At 51.2% G+C, this 21,296-nt stretch overlaps 1 protein-coding gene across 20 annotated transcripts in view; it reads right to left on the bottom strand.

The window, feature by feature from the left end:
* Window positions 1–368: 368 nt before the first annotated feature.
* Window positions 369–21,296, bottom strand: part of LRRFIP1 (LRR binding FLII interacting protein 1) — a 133,564-nt gene continuing 112,636 nt past the window's right edge. For 15 of the 20 annotated variants that reach the window (XM_076006079.1, XM_076006083.1, XM_076006082.1 and 12 more), the window contains 2 exons: window positions 19,975–20,116; window positions 14,374–17,448 (listed from right to left, as the gene is read on the bottom strand). In XM_076006079.1, the coding sequence (XP_075862194.1) occupies window positions 15,737–17,448; window positions 19,975–20,116 (1,854 nt within the window). In that variant the 3' untranslated portion in view covers window positions 14,374–15,736. Of the gene's footprint in view, window positions 1,427–5,341; window positions 5,447–6,539; window positions 6,620–7,361; window positions 7,480–9,718; window positions 9,769–14,373; window positions 17,449–19,974; window positions 20,117–21,296 lie in introns of those variants that run through there. The other 5 variants (XM_012755643.3, XM_076006091.1, XM_076006092.1 and 2 more) reach the window with 3 other exon arrangements.

The following is a 21,296-nucleotide window of genomic DNA, read 5'->3' as shown; positions in this document are numbered from 1 at the left end:
GACTTGGGTGGGGGCTCCCAGCATGGGGGGGTGGGGACAGAGTCCACATCTGGGGGTGCTGAGCCACATCCACGGTGCACAGGGCAGCTCTCCCAGCAACCAAGAATGATCTGGCTCAGGACGATGGTTGTGCTGAGGCTGAGAAACTCTGGGTTACAGGGACAAAAAAAGCCAGCAACAAATTCCCAGCAGCTACATCGGCAAGACAAGTTTCACATTCTAGCCTTTTCTACGTTTGTCCTTGACATCGGCTCTGCTATCTCCTACTTCTTCAGTTTACTTTTCATTATAAGTGCACGAATTCTTTTTTTTTTTTTTTAATTTTTTTTTTCTGCTTCCTCAATTCATGGGATGTTTTTTTTTTTTTAATAAGTGCACCAATTCTGTGAATATACTTCTATTTTTTAAATGGGGAAGGAAAAATGAATTGATTCCATGTGCTTAAAAAATAAAAAGACCCCAAAATATACAGAACAACTAATATGAAATCAGTTAAAGATTTATTTTTCTGCAGGGAAAAAAATTAAAACCACATTGCTAAAGTCTTTCAACATTTCATTTTTTTTATTTTTCTATTAATTAATAGTACATTCTTTAAAAGAAGTTAACAACTTCAATTCCAAATATAAGGATTAAATAATGCAAAGGAAAAGCCGTCATTTTCAGTGAAGCTATTGCCTAATTACCCTGGAAAAAAGTTTTTCTTATGACTGATGCAAAAATCCCTTAGAAAAGCTTCGTTTGTTGCCTGTAAAGAGTCTTCTTAAGGTCACTTTTACGTCTAGCCCACCCCCTTGTTTCCAGTGGAAGAGTTCTGCTCGGTAATGGCTTGTGGTTCCACAGTGTTTGTGTATGAAAAGCGCAGACTAAGAGATACTACTGAAGTTGCTCCGATTGCAGATTCTGCCACGAAAGGAAGTCCCAACAATGTCACATTTCCCCTTAATCTTCAGCAAGACACATGAAAAGAAAACTCAAGTCCCACCTTCATCGCTACCGGGATCACCACTTTCAGCTGCGTTCAGAGCCCGCCTTGCCGGCAGACGCAGGCCCCCCTGGAGGCCCCGTGTGCTTGTGGAGTTCCCTGCGGGGTCTGAGTGTCGCCCCCAGCGGGCCAGGGGTCTGCAGACAGAGGCGTCTGGTGGCGGCTGGGGCACCCCCCCGGGTGAGCCTTGGCACAAAACACCTGGGAGCTGAGCGCCTGCCGAGGTCTTCTCTCCGAAGGCGGGGGAGGAAGCGGCGCTCCAGACAGGACAAGGCAAGCCCATGGACAATGCTCTCCAGTCACCGGCCAGCCGCCGTCCCGGGCTGGTACCTACTGCTGGGACAAGAGTGCGCTCCTATTGGCTTTCATTTTTTCTAGACGCTTCACTAAGTGGCCGTTGCTCACCTCGAGCTCTTCCGTTTTGTCCAGCGCAGAGCGGAGCTGGAAACAGAGGAAGGGCAGTGAGCTTTGAAGAGCTTGTCTCCCCCAGGCACAGCAGGGCTCCGTGCTGCCGAGATTCCAACCCCGCCAGAAATACAACTATAACTCAGTCCCACTAAAGTCCTAAAAGTGCATGCATACATCCGTGTGTGTGTGTGTGTGTGTGTGTATTTAATTTAAAAAGTAGCACGAGGCACATGATTCTGGCATCAGGAGTGACTAGGGAACCTTCCTCCTTTGAAACAACTGACCCCAGACAGGGCACACTCTTGGGGACCCTCGTGGTCTCACGAAAGGTAAGTGAGGCAAACAAACGAACAGACAAACAAGAGCTGAGCCTGGCCAGGTTGGAGGCAGTGCCCCCCACAGCCTGGGCAGCCAGCAGAAAGGCTTCTGCAGCCAGAAACCAAAGCAGACACGTCTGCTGAGGCCAAGAGGGTCACACCTGCAGCCAGAGCCCCAGAGCCTGGAGCTCAGGGCAGGAGGCGAGCAGCAGAAGCCGCATTAGCGGGGCCGCCTGGACGCCAGGCAGCAGCAGGGCAGTGTGGCGGTGCCCTGAGCCGGAACAACTGTAGCCACACGATATCAATGATCAAAACAGAGTCTATGGCTCTGCTCCCGACCCAAAACCCTCAAGGAGGGAGGCTGGGGTCCTGGGACAGAAGTCCTTCCAGCCATCACCAGCAGAGGCAGAACCAAGTCCTCTGTGCAGGAAATGTGCCCAAGTCAGGCCTGGAGTAGAGTATTCCTACCAATTAAAACCAAGCATATTCTCACAAAACCCTACATACACAAAAGGACAAACCATTTGAGTGAGAGTCAACAGAAGAAATAAACAACACAATTAGACCCCCAAACACTGAATATCACTGACTATTTTCTGTCAGATACAGAAAATAGAATAACTGTTAGGTAATATTTAAAGAAATAGAATATAATTAAAAAAGAGAGCATACCTACCAACCAGAAACTATCAGGAATGAATATACCTTTTTTTTTTAAAAAAAAGGGAAACTGGAAAATCTATGCAAAAACACTTCCAGCATTATGAAACAGAGAGAGGTATGGTGATGGGAAATGTAAAAGAGAAATGCTTAAAAAATATGGAAGTTGCAACGAGAAGGTCGAATATTTAGAGTCCAAGAGGAGAAAGTGGAGAGACTAGAAAAGAGGAATTATTTAAGGAGCTAATGGTTGACTATTTTCCAAAATTGATTTTAAAAAAGAATTCACAGATCCAAGAACCACTACACATCCCAAGCAGAATAAATAGCAATAAACCTACATCTAACGTATAAGAGTGAAACTGCACAGAGTCAAAGACAAAGAAAGACTCGAAGGAAGCTAGAGAGAGAACGAAAAGGTTCCCTACAAGGGTCCCGCAGTTAGAACTGCGGACTTCCCAATGTCTTCAAGAGAAGCCAGAAGGCAGCAGCTTTGCACGCCGAGCAAAAATGATGCCCCTCCCAGAGCTGCGCCTCCCGCCACACTACTGTCCAAGAACAAGGTGAGATAACACCGCTTACAACAAAAACTGAGGGGGGTTGCCACCAAGAAGCCTGCTCTACAAGAACTTCTAATGTATATACGTTACCTGATCTGGAAGTACAGTGTGAGATACCAGCGGGAAAGACATGTGGCAGATACGCAGATAAGCCAAAACACGTCAACCATGCAAAACAACAACAATAATAGCACTGTCTGATGAGTGGGCATAGGGGTACACAAACACACGTGTGTGACCATGTGCATGTCAGGAAGGGAGCTAGCGCTAGTGTCCAAAAGTCCCATTGCACAGGAGGAGAATAAAGATGCTGCTCAACTTTGAGACTTTTGAAGTTCGATATGAATAAATAATATCCCGCGGGTGATCACTAAAAGAATAGAAATTGAATATAAATTTTAAATTTGGAGAGAGAAAAAGGACATGAAAAAGGCAGGACAAAGGGACATCCACAGTGGGACGGTAGAAACTTAAGTCCCAAAAACACCAGTAACGATGGGCTAAAGTCACTAATGAAAATATGGATTTCACATTCAGCTAAAAACAGCCGCCAGCTGGCTACACGCATGCCAGGAGAGACAGCCCGGCGCACGGCCACGCAGAAAAGACTGGAACACTGCGCGGTGGAGACGCCCAGCGCGGGCAAAGCTTTCTGCCGCCAGGGGATAACTGAGAGGGCGAACAGCGGGGACCAAGAGGGTCGCTGCGACTTATCGAGGGGATGTGAGAGTTTTAAACCCTGGCCTCAAAATCTATAAAGCAAAACCTGACAGAGAGACAGGGAGCGAGACAAACCCACCACCGTCTATTGGCGGAGTGCGGCAGGTCTCCCCGGCTGCTGAGTTTCAGCAGACACAAGGACTCGGTCTGAACGCGCCGCACGAGCTTCGAGGCGGGGGACACAGAGTTCTGCGTCCACAGACGGGAGCCGCCACATCTTCCTAAGCACACCCGGGGCACTCACAGAAATCGGCCACGTACCAGGTCGCCAAGCAAGTGCTAACACATCTCGAAGACCAGGTGTAATAAAGACCGAGTTCTCTGACACAGCAAAATGAGGCTAGAAAGTTAAATGAGAAAAAAAAACCCTGTGTTTTTTAAAAAGCCTATTTCTAAATAACTCACGGGTTAAAATGTTAATACAAAGCATAACGGAAATCTGGAAATACTTGGAATATGATAACAGCAGCAGCCTTCATCAACATGTGCAGGATGCAGCGGCAGTGCTACTTCGAGGGCAGGGGAGTGTGAAGGGGAGGGGCATTTGGTCGGTGGGGTCAAACGCCCGCAAGGGACGCACGAGGTAAGGCGGACATGAGGAACGGCCACCGGGCACCTTTGGGAAGGTGACTCCACTAGAACGGGTGAGTGGGGTGGACCTCGGGGAAAGGAGGGACCTAGGCTCTGAGTCCAGGGGGTCACCCCTTGGCTATTAAGGGGATACGGACTGAGGTGGCACAGGCAGAGGGCACAGGGGTGAAGAAAGATTTTTAAAGAGGAGAGAGAGTGCATGTTTGCACACGCCCCCACTGCCCCCGCCTGTGTGAGATCGGCCGTCTCAAGGGTCCCCTGCGGTCTCCCTGTCCTCGGGTCTGAACGCACAGCAGCCTGAGCCGCCCAGCCTGCTGCGCCAGAAACCAGCTGTGCGTGTGCTCGCTGCTTGGCGTGGAAGGGCTGCCTCCCAGTCCCACGTGACTCACTCCCTGGCCAGCTTCAGGCCTGTCCTTAGACATCACCAGAAGGAAAGTCTCCCGTGGCCTTGGCCACCTACTTGCAACGGCCCCTGGCCCGAGCCATTACCACGCCCCAGCCCCTTTCCTGCACATGGGCACTTTTGTTTTGACCTCTACCCTCCAGAGTGTTGGCTCTAAGAAGGCAGGGACCTTGTCCCCAGTACCCAGACCCGTGCCGGCACCCAGTAGGTGCTGTCAATATTTGCTGAATGCACAGCTGTGCCAAGTGTCCTTAGTAAGGTGAGATGTGTGTAATTAAAAAAAAAAAAAAGATTGGAAGTACAGTCATTTGTGAGTGTGACCAGCAGGTGGCCTGAGAGCTCAGCTTCCCAAGGACACTTAGTCCTGGTCTCACCCTGCACCAGCACCTGGCCCTCGGCCATGGCGGGCCCACTTCTCCTGGTCCTCACCCAGGCTGGCCCCGCACGACAAAACATACAGAGCAGAGAGGCCCGGCCACTGCTTCACCTCACATACTGAGTGTTTACGGCCGGGCCTGTAGGAGACGCTCGAACCTGACGGTGGAACTCCGTGATGCCAATGACTGCCCCAAGCTACGCCCACCCCCACCACATAGCCCCGTGGCAGTTTTAACTATATCGATTCCTTCCTCTCCTGTCCCAACTAGGGGGACATTTATTAGCCGTCCTTTCCCTAGAAATGGCCTAAGAAATTTACCTCTCTTTGCAGTTTCCGCTTTTCAGCCTTAAGTTCGTCTTCTACTTTTTCTGCATTTTCAGCAGCCGATTTATAACGTGCTACTTGACTCTCTAACCTTATTACCTAGAAAGGGAGGGAAGAACCACAGGTATCAATCGACAAGCCTGCTTCCTGTCTTCGATTGCTTTATGTGATCTGAGATCAAAGGGTGTGGTCTAATAGATGGGAGAACACACCCTGCAAAGAAGAGAAGTATGATGTGACATTTTGGAATATGCACAAGTTACTTGCTCATATTTCTGCGTGGCCCCCCACGACCCTGACGAGGACTCGTTTCCCTGACCCCCCCCACCCACAGGGTGGCCCCCATGGTGCTGGCGCCCAGCTGCACTGGCTCTGTCTCTCTTTTGCGATTACTCTATTGGAGACGGGAGGTCGAGGCAGAACAATGCAGAGGTTCTGCCAGGCCCTCAGCTCCGGTCTGCCGTCTCCGTGGGGTGGTGGGCGGGACGCAGGGGCGGGCAGGCGAGGACCGAGAGGAGGGGCGTGGGCAGGGCATCGCCCAGTCAGGGCTCTGAGAGGGCACAGCTCTGCCGCACACGCTGATGCTCTTGCGACCAAAAGCGTGCTTTGTAAAACTCATCATTTCTAGGTGCACTGTTCTCATTTCTGTTTCTATAGAAGTCCCCAAAAGTTCCAGCCCTGTCTACCCACACCTGAGCGTGAAACAGCAGCTGTTTTCCCCCCTCTCTTTGGCCTGAACAAATTGCCCCGGGACCAACATGCTAAGGCAGGAGGGCCCTGGTCTAGACCCCAGGGAGAGCTGGCCTGGCCAGGAGAGAAACCCAGGGAAGATGGATGGATGTTCTAGCATGAAGTGCTTTTTAATTCACTAAGCTATTTTTAAAAAACAAAATTTAAAACTCTCTCAAGCCACACTAGCTACTTTCTACAACTAACTGTTGTTCATAATGGATTAGTATCTATTATAACTACCTGAATCCTGATAATTATCTTTCCTTCCTACTTGTTCTTTCTGTAAGAAACACTTCGAAAGACTTGCTGTCTCAACGTACTCCCCTCAGGATCTTTTTTTGGTTCAAAAAAAATCTCTGCTTCCCATTGTCCTCAGCCTTTCAGGGCTATTTCCAGCAAGGAAAACTTCAGTGAGTCATCAGCGTAGCTGCCCGTTAGTGCTTGGAAAGGGTGCACGTACATTTTGTTCTAATGCGGTTATCTCTTGCTCCGATTTTGCAAGTTTAAATTTGAGGTCGCTGATCTGTCTGTTGGCATCCCCTTGAAGGTTGAAAGAGAAGGAAAATTCGTTAAGCTCTTGGGCTTTTAAAATGCTAAAACAGTAGTCACTGGGAACCAAGCCCTTACTTTATAATCATCTCAAAAACCTTTTAGTTCTGGCCCACGCCTGCACGCTTGCCCGAGTGGAAACAGAAGAAGGCTCGCTCTCTCCCCCTACTCCTCCAACCAACCCCCCCCCCCCGCCTCTCCGTGAACCCAGGCTGGGAACGTGCCTTCACATCCCAGGCAAGGGGCAGGAAACCCCAGGCAAGAGAGCACCTGTGGGTGAAGAAGACAAAGAGATGCTGGGGCTGGGGGAAGCGAGGAGAGAGACTGGGCATAATTTTACCTCCCTTAAGCCTGTTTCTACTTTATTGGCATTAAAAAAATATAAAAAAATACCTTCCAATTTTTTAATGCAACCGGCAGATCAAAACCCTGCTGTATCCAGTAAAATAAACGCGGTTTCTACCAGCGCGTCATACGGTGGTCTCTTGGCGCGCACTTCTGGGCCCCTGTTCTAACCGATGGGCTCTCAGAGAAACGCCTTTGTTCTGCCCACCGACCCGTCCCTGTTCTGTCCCACAGAGGAACGTCTCCGTGCTCCCGTATTCAAGGGCTTTTGGGGGACCCAGGGGAATGCTGGGTGCTCTTTGCCAGGGCAGTTTTTCTCCTCCAGCACGAGTCCAGCGCAAACGGCACATGCGAGGGAGTTCGCGCCCGCACGAGAACCGACACTCACTTTGCAGATCCAGCACGTGCACGTCCGTCCCGTTTTCTAGGACATCCTCTTCCGCCCGGACACCGTCTAGCTTGCCGTTCTTCTGTCTCTCCTCCAGCTGCCGCTTGAGTCTCTTAACCTGAAAGCACCCACCGGCGAGACACGTTAACTTCGCTACCCTAAACGAGACTGACAACAGCTGCGCTTAGAGCCTGGGAGAAGGGAAGCGGCATGTCAGGCAAAAACCGACACCCGCGGCGCAGCTGCCCGCTGCCCTGCAGTCCCGACACCCTCGGTGCAGCTGCCCGCTGCCCTGCAGTCCCGACACCCGCGGCGCAGCTGCCCGCTGCCCTGCAGTCCCGACACCCGCGGCGCAGCTGCCCGCTGCCCTGCAGTCCCGACACCCTCGGCGCAGCTGCCCGCTGCCCTGCAGTCCCGACACCCTCGGTGCAGCTGCCCGCTGCCCTGCAGTCCCGACACCCGCGGTGCAGCTGCCCGCTGCCCTGCAGTCCCGACACCCGCGGTGCAGCTGCCCGCTGCCCTGCAGTCCCGACACCCGCGGCGCAGCTGCCCGCTGCCCTGCAGTCCCGACACCCGCGGCGCAGCTGCCCGCTGCCCTGCAGTCCCGACACCCGCGGCGCAGCTGCCCGCTGCCCTGCAGTCCCGACACCCGCGGCGCAGCTGCCCGCTGCCCTGCAGTCCCGACACCCTCGGTGCAGCTGCCCGATGCCTTGCAGTCCCGACACCCGCGGTGCAGCTGCCCGCTGCCCTGCAGTCCCGACACCCGCGGCGCAGCTGCCCGCTGCCCTGCAGTCCCGACACCCGCGGCGCAGCTGCCCGCTGCCCTGCAGTCCCGACACCCGCGGCGCAGCTGCCCGCTGCCCTGCAGTCCCGACACCCGCGGCGCAGCTGCCCACTGCCTTGCAGTCCCGACACCCTCGGTGCAGCTGCCCACTGCCCTGCAGTCCCGACACCCGCGGCGCAGCTGCCCGCTGCCCTGCAGTCCCGACACCCGCGGTGCAGCTGCCCACTGCCTTGCAGTCCCGACACCCGCGGCGCAGCTGCCCACTGCCTTGCAGTCCCGGGTGCGGCTCCCGGGTGCCAGAGGGACGGGGCTCGTAGTGAGGGTTACAGCCCGCCCTGCAGCCCACCAGCCGCATGGCGAATCCCGCCCCTTTCATAAAGAAACCAACTCAAACAAACAAAAAACCTCTGCCAGCTTAGTGCTCTTCTCGGGAAGAAAGGTAAGCGATTTTTACAACACCAGCCCTGAGTTATTTTGTGCATTTCTGGGTGAAAAGTCATTTCTAAAGTTGGAATCCCTCTTGACTCAGGAGGAGACTGTACATAAAATACTTTTACATGTTTATGGGTTAGCAAGTCAGGGCGCTATTAAACTTTATCCACCGAGAAACCAGAAAGGGCCCCGCCTCGGAGCCTTCTGGGCTCAGCTGTATCTTAACTAAATGCCCAGCAAAGTTAAAGCTCTCCGTGCGCTTTCCCACAGAACCGCGGCGCTGCAGGGGAGCTCGGGCGGGTTTCAGCCTTCAGGAAGACGGTCTCTGCACAGCTCTCCTCTCTCTAAGAGAGCACAAATACAGTCTTTCCGAGGTGGCTGGTGTGGCCTGGGAGACCCCGAATTAAATAAAACCATCAGTGCGTGCTGCTATAAGGACGTAAGTACGGAATTCCAATGGATACATGTTTTTAAAAGACCACAGGGAGTTCAAGAGAATCCTCCCACTGTGTTTAGTGCTTTAACCCAATGGACAGAATCTTCAACACAATTGTAAAAAGTGAGTCAGATACACTCAATTAGGCTCATGAGGGGAAATTAGAAGAATTGAGTTTCTTTAGAAAGTTGTGATGGAATGATTTAATAAATATCCTCCATGAAAAAAAAAAAAAAAAAAGATCAACTGTTTAGTATTCCTTGGGGTAGGTGAGAGCAGTGGAGGTAAACCACAGTTAAAACACCTGTGATCAGCTGTCATAGAGACATGCCTGCCAGGAAGAGTCACTGGGCAAGTACAAAACTGGTGTTATGACAAGCAGACGTTAAGAGAAGTGGTCTTTGGAATGACTTAGTAATACCCCTGCCACGTAGGTCTTTTACACTAATGTTTATTTTAGGCAGCACTTGGGTAGCATATACCACGTTCGGTTCCCTGGCTGTGAGTCTGAGACATCCTCATGAAACCTCCTATGACTTACGATGTTCTATTTGCATAAAAATATTAAGACCACCAGTTGGCTTGGTAATTATTTTCAGGCATGATACACAGAGGGGTTTTCTGAGTAAGCAAACAATAAGGATGGGAAGGCGGTTTCAGGTGCCCTGTCCAAGAACCCCATAAAGTAATAAAAAAGATTGTTACCTGTTCCAATAAGCATTCCCGCTCATCGACAAGCTTTTTCAACCTAGTATCTAAAGAAATCAGAAAGATACAGGTTTAGGTGAATCTGTGTACTGCACCTTTCAGCACACGGCTAAATTGAAGAATGACTGTTCAGGTTAGTGAAAGGAATGATGAAGGTAGTTATGCACACGTACCATGGTGGATGAGGCCACAGACAGGACTGGGGGAGGATTCAGCCAAGGGGGGCTGGGTCAACCGCCCAGAACATGCTTCACGTCGGGAGCAGCTTCCGGCTGCATGCAAACAGGCTAATCTTCTACCTTAGGTTAGCATGCAAGAACTCTAGGGCCAAGCCACACTGCAACACAAGATCTCAGAGGCTTCATGGTTTAACATCGTTAGCAATGATCGTTAGAAACACACCGATAATTGCGGTTCAATGGGCACCAACATTTTAATCATCCTCGCCTTTCCGAGTTTACGTCCCAGCAGACGTGTTTATCTTTCTCGTTTCTCTCCTAGACTCATCAGTGTCAGACTTCCGACCACATGTTTGTGAACCCCAAGTCCACTGGCAACACGTCTGCTAACCCAGTTACCAAAAGCTGCTATTCTTTCGAGGAAAAATGCAGTGATGGCTTAGGTGTCTGTCATTCCTCCCACCACAGATAAATGAAGATGCGTGTACCTTAAAGTGTCTCTAAATTCCCCAAACATCTCTCTGGCGGGGCGTGGAGCACTATAATCTTCAGATTCAGAGGAGGAAACCGAGGCCTGGGAGAGTTTGGGGGTTTGGGTAAAATCCCACACCAGTGTAAAGGCAAAATCAGGATGATGGGACGATGACAGTGAAGACAACGTGTTTTGCACACTTCCTCTGTGACACAGCTTTGACGCCATAAGCTCGTTTCAATGTGGGAAGCCCTATGGGGTGGGCTGTCATTACATCCTCCTAGTTCTACAGAGGAGGAACAACGGAGGCCCAGAGTGATCACACAACCTTCCTGAGGCCTCCCAGCCCGGCAGCAGGGCACAGCCCCAACCGCGGCACGCCACTGTTTTTCCAGATCTAAACTCACACCTGAGTCCGCTTCTGTCAGGTGTGACTTCTGGCCCAGGACTCTTACTCCAGAGAAGACACTGAGCTCACAATACCTAGCTCCAAATTCTTCAGAGTAAAACACTAATTAGCCATGTGATCAGAAAAAATAACTCACATGAAATGTATCTTTGTTTCCACTTAAGAAAATCGTCTAGTCACATTATAACCCAAGTTACATCTTTCTTTGTTTCTCCTGTTATTTTGAAAGGCACAGTGACAAAATAGGACACCACAAAATGTTGAGCATAATATAAGGTGAATTAAATTTATGATCCTTTTGAGTTCCATTTTCATTTACAGACAGATTGCTTCTGACAGATGTCTTATTCTTTCCTGTCCATAAACTCACCCACGCTGAAACAAAACATTTATGTGCTTATAAACCTAGCTCTTTTATCCAATATCACTTTTTATTTTATCCTCCCACATACAAAAACTACAGGCATCATAAGAAACACTGAATACATTAGAACATGATCTTGAAGCTCTTATATTTATTGTACAATTTTATTATATTTTTCTATTAGAAGACATATCAAATATTCCAGATTGGTGGTGTTAAGATGTAATGAGTGCTAGCAAAAAAATGAAGATAATTTGACCTTCGGTCTTACAGTGAGAATATAAAAAACAGAGAGATAAAACTGTTAAGGAACAGAAATTTTAAAGCAGGACTGGAGAAGAAAATGACAACTAAATAATTTTAAGAAAATGAGAAAAGAATGAAGCAAAATAAATTTGATATGAAGAAACGTGGAGTACGGCTTTTCGTAGCTTTAAAAACCAACACATCTCATTGCTGAGTGAAGAGAGCACATTCCTTGATGCACTTATTGTGATACTACTTAGCAAGAATACTGGAAACCTAGTAGTGCCCTGTATTTACTCGTAAACAGCGTTGCTCATCACTGGTCTGTGGCATCCAATTATAAACACATGAAAACATGAAGACAGTCATTCTAGTTTTATGAAACGAGGCATCAAAAGAGATGAAGCCACCTTGTCCCCAGTTTAGGATGTTCTTTTATACTGGGAAGTCCGTTGGCCATTAAAGGTATTTTAGTAACACTGTCAAAGGATTATAATTTTAAAAACCTGGTTGTCATACATTAAGTCTCAACAAACTTTCTGGTATGCATATTTTAGAGACCCATAAAATGGGAAACAAAGAGGTAAGACCTAGAAAATTCCCGGGGTAGCCAAACAGGTGCTGGGATTCTGCGAGCTCCCGTGCTCCCTGGCCGTTCTTTCGGCCTCCCCGTCGCCCGCTGGCCTGTCCGGGCCAGGGCAAGGCCGACCGACAGCGCCTGTGAAGTGCGGGATCCGGCCTCCCCACACCCTAAAAGGCGGGCCTCACCCCACTCTCGAAACAAGGCACGGCGAGGCTAAGCAGACTGCTCCTAGTAATGCATTGCCAAGAGCACGTTGCCAATTCTGGGGTTGATTTCAGCCATCACCGGCCGGGGCTCCTCCTCCCACGGCCCAGGAGAGTCACCTCCCCTCTGTATTTGCAAAGGTGACAAAGGAGGATGAGGAGGACTGAGGAGGGACCAAGGTCTCTCGACAAACGCGCTGGATGCGGTTCTTCTCACCCCTCCTCACGCCCACTTAGTCTGACTGTAGCTCCTGCCTGCCGCGGTTTTCACCTGCCTGAGCCCGGCCTCCCGCCAGGACTGCAGCCCCTTCCTGCAAAAGGCAGAACTGGCGCGGCTCCGGCCGCTCGGCTTGTTCTCCTATTTCCAGGGCCCAGGGGACTGCAGAGTTAGCACATACATCCCTGCCTCAGTAAGAGAGACAAGGAAGAGAAAGAGCAGAAGGATGTTCCTCTTGAAAAACAAACTTTTCTGTATACATGATCATCACTCTGCACGAGTCCATATTCTGAACACAACAGACAGACAGACAGACACACACACACACACAGCCCTCTTTCCTTCAGGGGCCGGGACGTTGGAACGAGCCTCACTGGGGCGTTCCCTGGGCTCCGTGGCTGCGTGGCAGGCTGCACACGTGGTTGGTCTTCCAGGAAAGGAGGCTGTCGACAGAAAACACCAAGCCCGAACCGCCTGTGCCCCAGAATTAGCATCCCAGGGTCCTCGCGATGGTGGGAATTTACATGGGCATTAGGTCTTCCGTTAACTGCCAACACTGAGAATTACAGAAAGTAGTCAACGCCCTGCATCTCATTCTTTGAAACTTTAAACATTTTACTGCTCTCTGAACCTTTGTCTACTGTAACGACCTATAATTCAGAAATCTGTCCTCCCCTATTTTCTACATGCACCCCTAATTATAATTAATCATACCTTTGAGGCAAGATTTACACCTGCACACAGCACCTGTGCTCCGGTCTGGGGCTGAACGCTACCCAAGCTTTTCGATGTCAGGTGTCACCGATGGACGCTGTCCTCTGTCGTGTGTGACAGTGACCCTCAGCGGTCTGGGTTGCTCTAGGGATACAGCTGGCTGGTAACTTTTCAATTCCTTTCTGATTTGAATCTTTCGACATTGAAACCTTTCAAACATATTTCCCTGCCTTCTTAAACTGACTATACCTAAGTGAACCATTTTTTGACGATTTAAGGGCCTTCGCTGTGAATATCGGTTACCGCTCCGGGCTCTGAAGCCATCCCACGCTCAGGGCGGAGTAACTGGCGTTCACGAGGAAGGCTCCGGAACGACCAATAAACACGTTTGGCTGTTCAGCGTCTTTCCTTCCTTCCTCTTCGCTCCTGCTCTGACTCCCAGCTGTCCAGGACGCCCGCACCCACCCCTCAGTGGGCCGAGTCCTCCCTGTGCGTTCCCGGCACCTGCTCTCCACGTGCAGAGTGACCAAAACTGTGTGGCAATTAAGGGGACGGGTGAGTGGACAGTCGAGGCTGCCGGACGGCTGGACTGAGGGTGCCAAGTGTGCCCGCTGTGCTGAACGGGGCCGTGGAATAACATGGGAAAGAAAGGAAAGAACTTAAAACGCTCTGATGACCCCAGCATTTAGCGACTGTGGTGTTGCACTGCTGCCCCGGGGGCCTGCAAGCGCAGAGGCCAGAGCTGTTTCCCAACGTGCATGCCAGCAGGAACGCGGCCTTGCCGAAGTGAGAGCCCCACACTGAAACCCTTCAACGCCCTGTACAGCCTTTCTTTGACGTGATTCTCCGGCAAGCCTCGGATTTCTCTGTCGTCCCCACCGTCCTCCACTTCGGGGACACTTAAGTGGAAACGGTCAACGTTTCTGCCGCTTTCACCTACTCTTCAAACGTTCCCGGGATCGGCACACTTAAGCAGAGCAACAGAATGGAGACCTTGCTCGCCCGGGTTCCCTGTCAGAACCGCAGACGACAGGGGAGGAGGATGCCAGGGACGAGCTCTCCCTCTCGCAAGCACCCCCAGGCCAGCACCAGGCTGGACGCCGAGAGACGTCCACTCATGACTGACAAAGGTCACCAGGCGTGGGTCTCCCCCAGGACCCCAGCGGGAGTCAGCAACCCGGAAGCAGACAGCCTTGAAGGTGGTCATCACGTAAAACGGTCGCCAGCATCGGAATTCAGCTCACCCAAAGAGTGGGACCACAGGCTTGTAAAATTATAAAATGTGTTTATTTCAATTACACAGTTAACACTTATAGTTTGCCTCAACTTTTACTGAGGCTTTGGTCTTTTTTGCATTCAATGATATCTTGTAACAGTAATATGAACCCACATAATCTCATAAAGTGTCAACAACATTTATAACATACATTTCTTTGTGATTTCATATGTCACAATTTTTTAAATCTACCTTTATAATTATATTTAAATGCTTCTTTATATAGAAAATATATTTTTTCTTCAGGCAGATCAAAACAAGAACTTTCCAATAACAATATGCTGAGAAACAATAAATGAAAATATTTATACCGAAATACCAAAAGTGATTCAACTCTTTAAAATATCTTATTAGAGTCTAACTAGTAGTTTGCACAAGAAGTAACCTTTTATATTGCTCTCTTGCATAATGCTTAGACACTCAAACAGAAAGAGAAGTGATTTTTAAGGTCCAAAAACATTTTTTAATGACTCCCCTGCCCAAATACTGCTGTAGGAAATGAAATTTCAACACATGCCACTTGCATAAAAAAGTTTTTTAAAGAAATCTTAGTATAAATTGAATTTGGTACACAGTAGCATGAAGTGAAGTCAAAGTCTCCTACAGAGTAAATTCAGGTATCATAAACAGTGAGATCCAAAAGCAGTGATTTGAGATAAAAGATTTACATGAGGTAAAGGAAAATAAGAGTCTCCTTATGCTTTGAGATATTGTTAACCCTAAAATGATTAATTTTTTGTCCTTAAGGTGCAACTCTTATCACTCAGTGACCTATTTGCTATTTGGGTGTTTATTTCCTTTAAATACAATGCCATGCAGGTTACAATGCATATACTAAAATCAAGTATGAAAGTACACATATAAGAAGGAGGCATTAATTTAAATATCAATGGCACTCCTAACACAGAAATCTATGAATGCTATTTGGTCATTTCGGTGAGAAGCTGATGTGTTTGGTCAAGAATGGCCACATTCATATCAGCCTAAGGCAACTGTTCAATATTCTTTATTTCATTTTAAGCTGGACTATACACAGTATACATTATTGTTTGGTACTACTGGAATGCTCTCCCATAGAAATTACAGTGATAACAGACGTGTCTTCTTTTCTAACCTGGGTGACTCCGTCAATGATTAAATATAAACCTTCAAGCAGCGGTCTACGCCGTGGAGCATCAGGGGACCTGATGATCGATGTCGCACAGTGCATCTGGATGAGCCTAGAACGCTCTACCTGCGCCGCCAGGGGAGACGACAGGCGAGAGCCTCCTCCGATTAGACTCACCGTGCAGAGTCCCGGCCCCTCTCTACAGCTCGGCCTCACGTCCTGCCTCCTCTGCGGTGGCCTCCGCTCAGGACATGGTGCAGTCTTCCTTGCCTCTCCCCTTCTCGCCCCCTCTTTTCGCGTCCTCGCTGCTGTCGGAATCCAAGCCCCCCGCCTCTCCCGCTGGGGCCGGTGTGGCCTCGCTGTCCAGACTAGCGCTGTCTGGAGCGTCCTCCGCTCTCTGGCCGGGGTGTCCTGGCACCGCCTGGCCCCCTGCCCTGCCTGTTTGGTCGTTCACGGCCTCCGCGGGACTCCAATGATTTCCAAGCGGGCTGCAGCCAGGGACTGCGTCCTTTCCCGGTTCCGGGGCGCCGCCTTGGGTGGCACCGTCTTTCTCAGCGTTACTCTTACGGACATCCTCATCTTGTTCTTTACCACTAACGCTGGTGCCTGAGCAGTGAGCTGGGTCACCTTCAAACTCCTGCGTGTCTCCACCGGCTGTTACTTTCCCTGCCTGTGTTTTTACTGCTTCTTGGTTACGTTTTCCATCCAACTCACTTTCAGGGTTTTCTGGACAATCGGCACTTTCGCCGCTTTCTGCTACAACACTCTGCTTTGGATTTTCGGCCGCCTGGTCTAGAGCTTCCACGCCAGACTCCCCGTCAGTGACTGCCACCTGCTCTTCCTCCTTAGCTTCGCTGACGTCTGTGCTCTGGAGTGTCACCTCGTCCCCAACACCCTTGAGGGTTTCTGCGGGTCCTGGTGATTTTTTCTTCTTGTTTTTCTTTTTCTTGTTCTTTGCCTTCCTTGGTGACGACTCCAAGGCCACCGCTTGCTGGTCCCTCTTCTCCTCCCTGGGCTCTCCCGTGTCTAGGGCGTCACGCTCCGCGGCGACCACGCGTGGGCCTGCGGCCTCCTGGTGGTGGCTCTTGGCCGCTGGAGAGCCAGGACCGTTCCGGACACCTGCCTCGACTGGTTTCCCACCCGCGAGCCCTGCTTCCTCGCTCTCCTCCTCGCCGCCCTCCCTACCTGCTTCCGTGCCCTGCACCGGGGCCGCCTGGGGCCCCGCCGCTTCCTGGCCGGTCCCTTCTTTCTCTAAACTGCATCCCCCGCTTGGCTCCCCGTCCTCGGGGGCAGCGCCCGCACGCGGCTCCCCATGGCACAGTGCGCCCGGCCGCTGCCCACCCTGGGCGTCCCCTGCCCGGGCCTCGTTCTCTGCGCGGCTCGCGCTTTGCCCACCGGAGTCCGCGCCTCCCCCGGTTTCCATTTCCGACGGCGGCGGCGGAGCGGACTCCCGACACGGCTCCGCGCTAACCTCTTCCGAGTCGCTTTTGGAATCCTCTTGTTTTCCTTTTTCCTGCTTTTCCGCAGATTCCTTGCTGTGGTTTTCGATGTCCAGGGCGTCGCTACAACTGCCCTGCCCGCTCCTAGGGCCCGGGACTTCACCGCCTAAATCGCCCCAGCGGCGGCTGGGGAAAGCCCCGGCGCTGCCGTCCGGCACGGGCGCGCCCCCGTGCCCCCTGCCCTGCCCTGCGCTGCCTCCCAGGAGCGGGGTGCCCCCTGGACTGTGGCTCTGCGCCTGCTCCTCGCGTCCAGCGCCCGCTGAGGTTCCCGGGGAGGGCGCTCTGTCGCCATCAGAGGCTCTCCGGTCCTCGGCGCGGCCGCCGGGGTGCGCCTCTGCGTGCGCATGGCGCTCTGCCGGGTCCTCCGCGTGCTGCTCTTTGTCCGCATCCTGCAGCACGGCTCCTTTCCCCACCTTCTCCACCACTTCCTTTTTCACCTCCGCTTCCCGGGCTCTTCCTAGAAGACCATTAAGAAAGTTGAGGGGACCCCACGATGTGGTGAGCCACTTAACATACATTAAAACGTAAAAACGTGTTCTAAGCCCCACCCCGCCCGACTCCCGGAGACAGGGAGGCCCCGAGAGCCCCGCGACACGGAAGCCTTCGCCAGTGCCGTGCGGCAAAGCAGCAGCTGCACCAGTGAGTTTCCGATCAGCAGAGGCCACCAGGCCCCCACCGCAGAGGCCACCAGGCCCCCATTGCAGAGGCCACCAGGCCACCACCGCAGGGGCCACCATTGCAGGGGCCACCAGGCCCCCACCGCAGGGGCCACCAGGCCCCCACCACAGGGGCCACCATCGCAGGGGCCACCAGGTTGCCATCGTAGAGACCACCAGGCCACCACTGCAGGGGCCACCAGGCCACCACTGTAGGGGCCACCAGGCCACCATCGTAGAGACCACTAGGCCACCATCGTAGAGGCCACCAGGCCACCATCGCAAAGGCAAGGGTGGCTGCTGGTGCTGTCTTGTGTGGACAGATTTTTTTAAAGCAATGTTAAGTTTTAACAACTAGAACGAGCTCTGGATCAGGCAGCCACACGATCCAAAACGCTGGGTCTCAGAACAGACTGAAGGTTCATGTTCCCTGTTCTCCTTTCTAAACGCACAACTTGACAACTCACGCTTTCTCAGCTACCAAACTGCTGCGCACCTCACCGCAGCTTTCCAATAGTTTTTTCAAAAGAACATTCGGTTCACTTTCAGAAACTCAGCCTCAAGGTCAGTCTCGAGAAGACAACTTTTGAAATAGCTCGTACAGGGAAAAGACATCTATCTTCTACCGCCCAACCACGGTCTTTCTGAGAAAACCCCCCGTCTGTGCCCTGCTACTGCTCCCCAAGGGACCGGGCAGGGGACCAATAGGGGGCAAGTGCTTAAGTTCAAGTGACCACTTAATTAGATAATAAACTGGTCATCAGTTAAAGAACGCAATTACTGCTTTGGAATGAACAGTTATATTTCGGATTCTCCAAATAAAATCCTAGCATATTAGATATAGTGCCATGATACTGAAAGTCAAGGCCAGATAAGTTTATAACCAGCAGTCTCAGTGGTGGGTGCACTTACCCTGGGGTAAATGGGGGCACCTATTAGGGCTTCTGTTGAGAGTTAGTTTTACTTCACCCTTTAACAATGTCTATGCATATGTTTTATAGTGTACATTTCCTATTAATGAAATAGCATACATCTATAAATTAAAAATAAATGTATATATATTGAGAAGTTCCCACAATTCTTCACTGATAAGATATGTGATCAAAAAACATTTGGAGACCACTTACAAAACTGATTATTTCTGGTTCCTTAAGTGTTTCACCATGGTTATCAAGGATTTGCAAAATGCGTATTTGAGTAAGAGCAGCATGATCAAATTCCTAGCAGTTCAGGGAGCTAATATAAAGATATGACACAAGTTAATTATCTTTTTCAATAACTCTCACACAATTTGCAAGAGCTGTGTTTCTGCAACAGCCATAAAGACAATAAATGAGTGACCTCCCCAGGAAGCAAGCCCCGAGAAGCCAGGACCTAAGGGTTCCACATTTCCATAAATAGAAAAGCAGTAAGATGAAAGCTTCTAAATCAAAATTAAAAGGCCTGGGCCCTGACTTATTCCAGCCCCGCCGTGAAGGGCTGGAGCACAACTGGTGAGCAGCGACCGGTGAGGCCGTATCGACAGACGACGGCCTGAGGCTGCGCACAAAAATCTGAAGGTTTTCCCCAAAGCCAAATACTACAACACATATTAATCAGTGAGTCTTTGAAAATTTCACAAAATATTCCTACGATCTGTCAGATTCCCCGGTTTTATGTTCTTTCAGAAGCTAAAGGTGGCACACCCTTGAGGGAGGGCCGCCGCTGACCGAGGAGGGCGGGTTCAGACTCTGGGGGGAGGCACTCCCTCCGCGCACGGCCACCCCCACCGCCCAGGCTGCCTGCGCCCCTCCAGGGCCGGCTGGAGAAGGGCTGGGAAGGAAGCTGTGCCCTGTCACCAGCACCCCCGCCTGGGGCGCCCGGCCACCCCGCACCCCCAGAACGCAGAGTGCTGCAGACGCACAGCGCTGGCTCGCAGGTATGGCCAGCTAACCTCCTGCACGGCCTCCACTGTCCTCGTCTTCTGACGCTTCTCCAATAGAGTAAGCTAAAAGGCCACACTCGGCACGTATCCGGGGAAACCCAAATAGTGCTCTCGACACTGTCACTTCATTTTGAGGTGCACTCGCTGCCTCGCGTGGTAGCTTGGGGAAGCAAAAGGGGCGCACCCCCGAGCCACTGGTGGTGAGCACGGCACAGAGATGCACGCCAGACAACACGCGGGCGGTCATGCCACACGGTGGGGATGGCTACGCGGCGTGGAGACAGATGGCATGCTGAGTGACTGTTAATCGATCAGTGGTGATTACTGCAACTCCCGTGATGGGTGAAGGTGAACCAATGCTGGCTTGGGAGATGAGAGGACCCAAAGGAAAACACATACTTACCTAGCGTCCCGTCCGCTGCCGACTTGAGGGCATTTAACTCCTCCTTTGTGATCTTGGTAGGAGCTTGGTGTCCGATGTTATTTAGAGTGTCTGAAGTCTCTCCGTTGGTAGCTATTTCTGAATTTAGGATTATTCCGTGTTTCTGGGAACAAAAATAGGCTCGCCGTAATCCTCAGTGACATCAGGTTAAACTCTTGTTTTATTACTTTTGTTTATAACAAAAGAGGAAACTATTTTTCCTGAAGTAGAGGACAACTCTACAGAGACAGAGAAGTGCTAAGGCATCCCGCTCATAGATACTCTATCAACACACACAAATCTGCAATGCCTTCCTCCAAAGGCGACTTCTTTCTTAGATGTTCCAATTCATGCCTCAATTTGCTGGTGACAAGATGCTTCCAACAGGCATCCTATTTACTTATTTATTTTGGAGACAAAGGGACCACTCTGTCGCCCCAGGTAGAATATGGTGGCGTCAGCCTAGCTCACTGGAACCTCAAACTCCTGGGCTCAAGCGATCCTCCTGTCTCAGCCTCCCAAGTAGCTGGGATTATAGGCTCATGCCATCACGCCTGGCTAATTTTTCCACTTTTTGTAGAGATGGGGTCTCGCTCTTGCTCAGGCTGATCTCAAACTCCTGAGCTCAAGCGACCCTCCAACCTTGGCCTCCCATAGTGTTGGGATGACAGGCGTGAGCCACCAAGCCTGGCCAGGCATCCTTTTGGCCTTGGGGCGGCCACAAAGTGGAACTTCAGCAAATCACTGTAAAGTGACCCGTACTTTTAAAACCCTGGTTTGCATTCTTTAAAACGAGGGAGTGAGATAACAAGAAATATGTGTGTGTTCTGGAAGGAATGAAGACATTAAGAGGTGGCTGGAATGTCTGGCGTATTCAAAAGAAACGTAAGTCACGCTCATTACAGAGAGAAGCACTTAGACACAGCTGCACTTCCCGACTCGGGGGTCCCTCACCCGCCGCCTGCTGCTCGTTCCCGTGTGCACGAGGAATCCCCACCCCGGTGCTCGTGGCCTTTCCCGAAGCAGCACGGTGAATCTCAGCTCTAGGCCCGTCCTCTGCTGGTTACTGCTCTGGCTCTGAGCCCGGAAGACAAGCAGGAGACGCTGACAGGCTCCCACGGGCTATTCGGGGACTATTCGGCCACCTCCTCTCAACAGCGCCTCCTACGGCAGCACTTTGAGAGCCCGGCCAGAGCGCTGCCCACCGGTTTTTAACTCTGCACCAAGCCAGTGGCTGAAGACCCCCTGACAGGGGCCCACACAGGACATGGAACTTTCCTCCTCCTGTGACTCGGTGGGTCTCC

The sequence above is a fragment of the Microcebus murinus genome, chromosome 8 (assembly GCF_040939455.1).
Source record: "Microcebus murinus isolate Inina chromosome 8, M.murinus_Inina_mat1.0, whole genome shotgun sequence".
NCBI lineage: Eukaryota > Metazoa > Chordata > Mammalia > Primates > Cheirogaleidae > Microcebus > Microcebus murinus.
The sequence above is the reverse complement of the archived record's forward strand: the minus strand, read 5'-3'. Positions and strand labels throughout refer to the sequence as shown.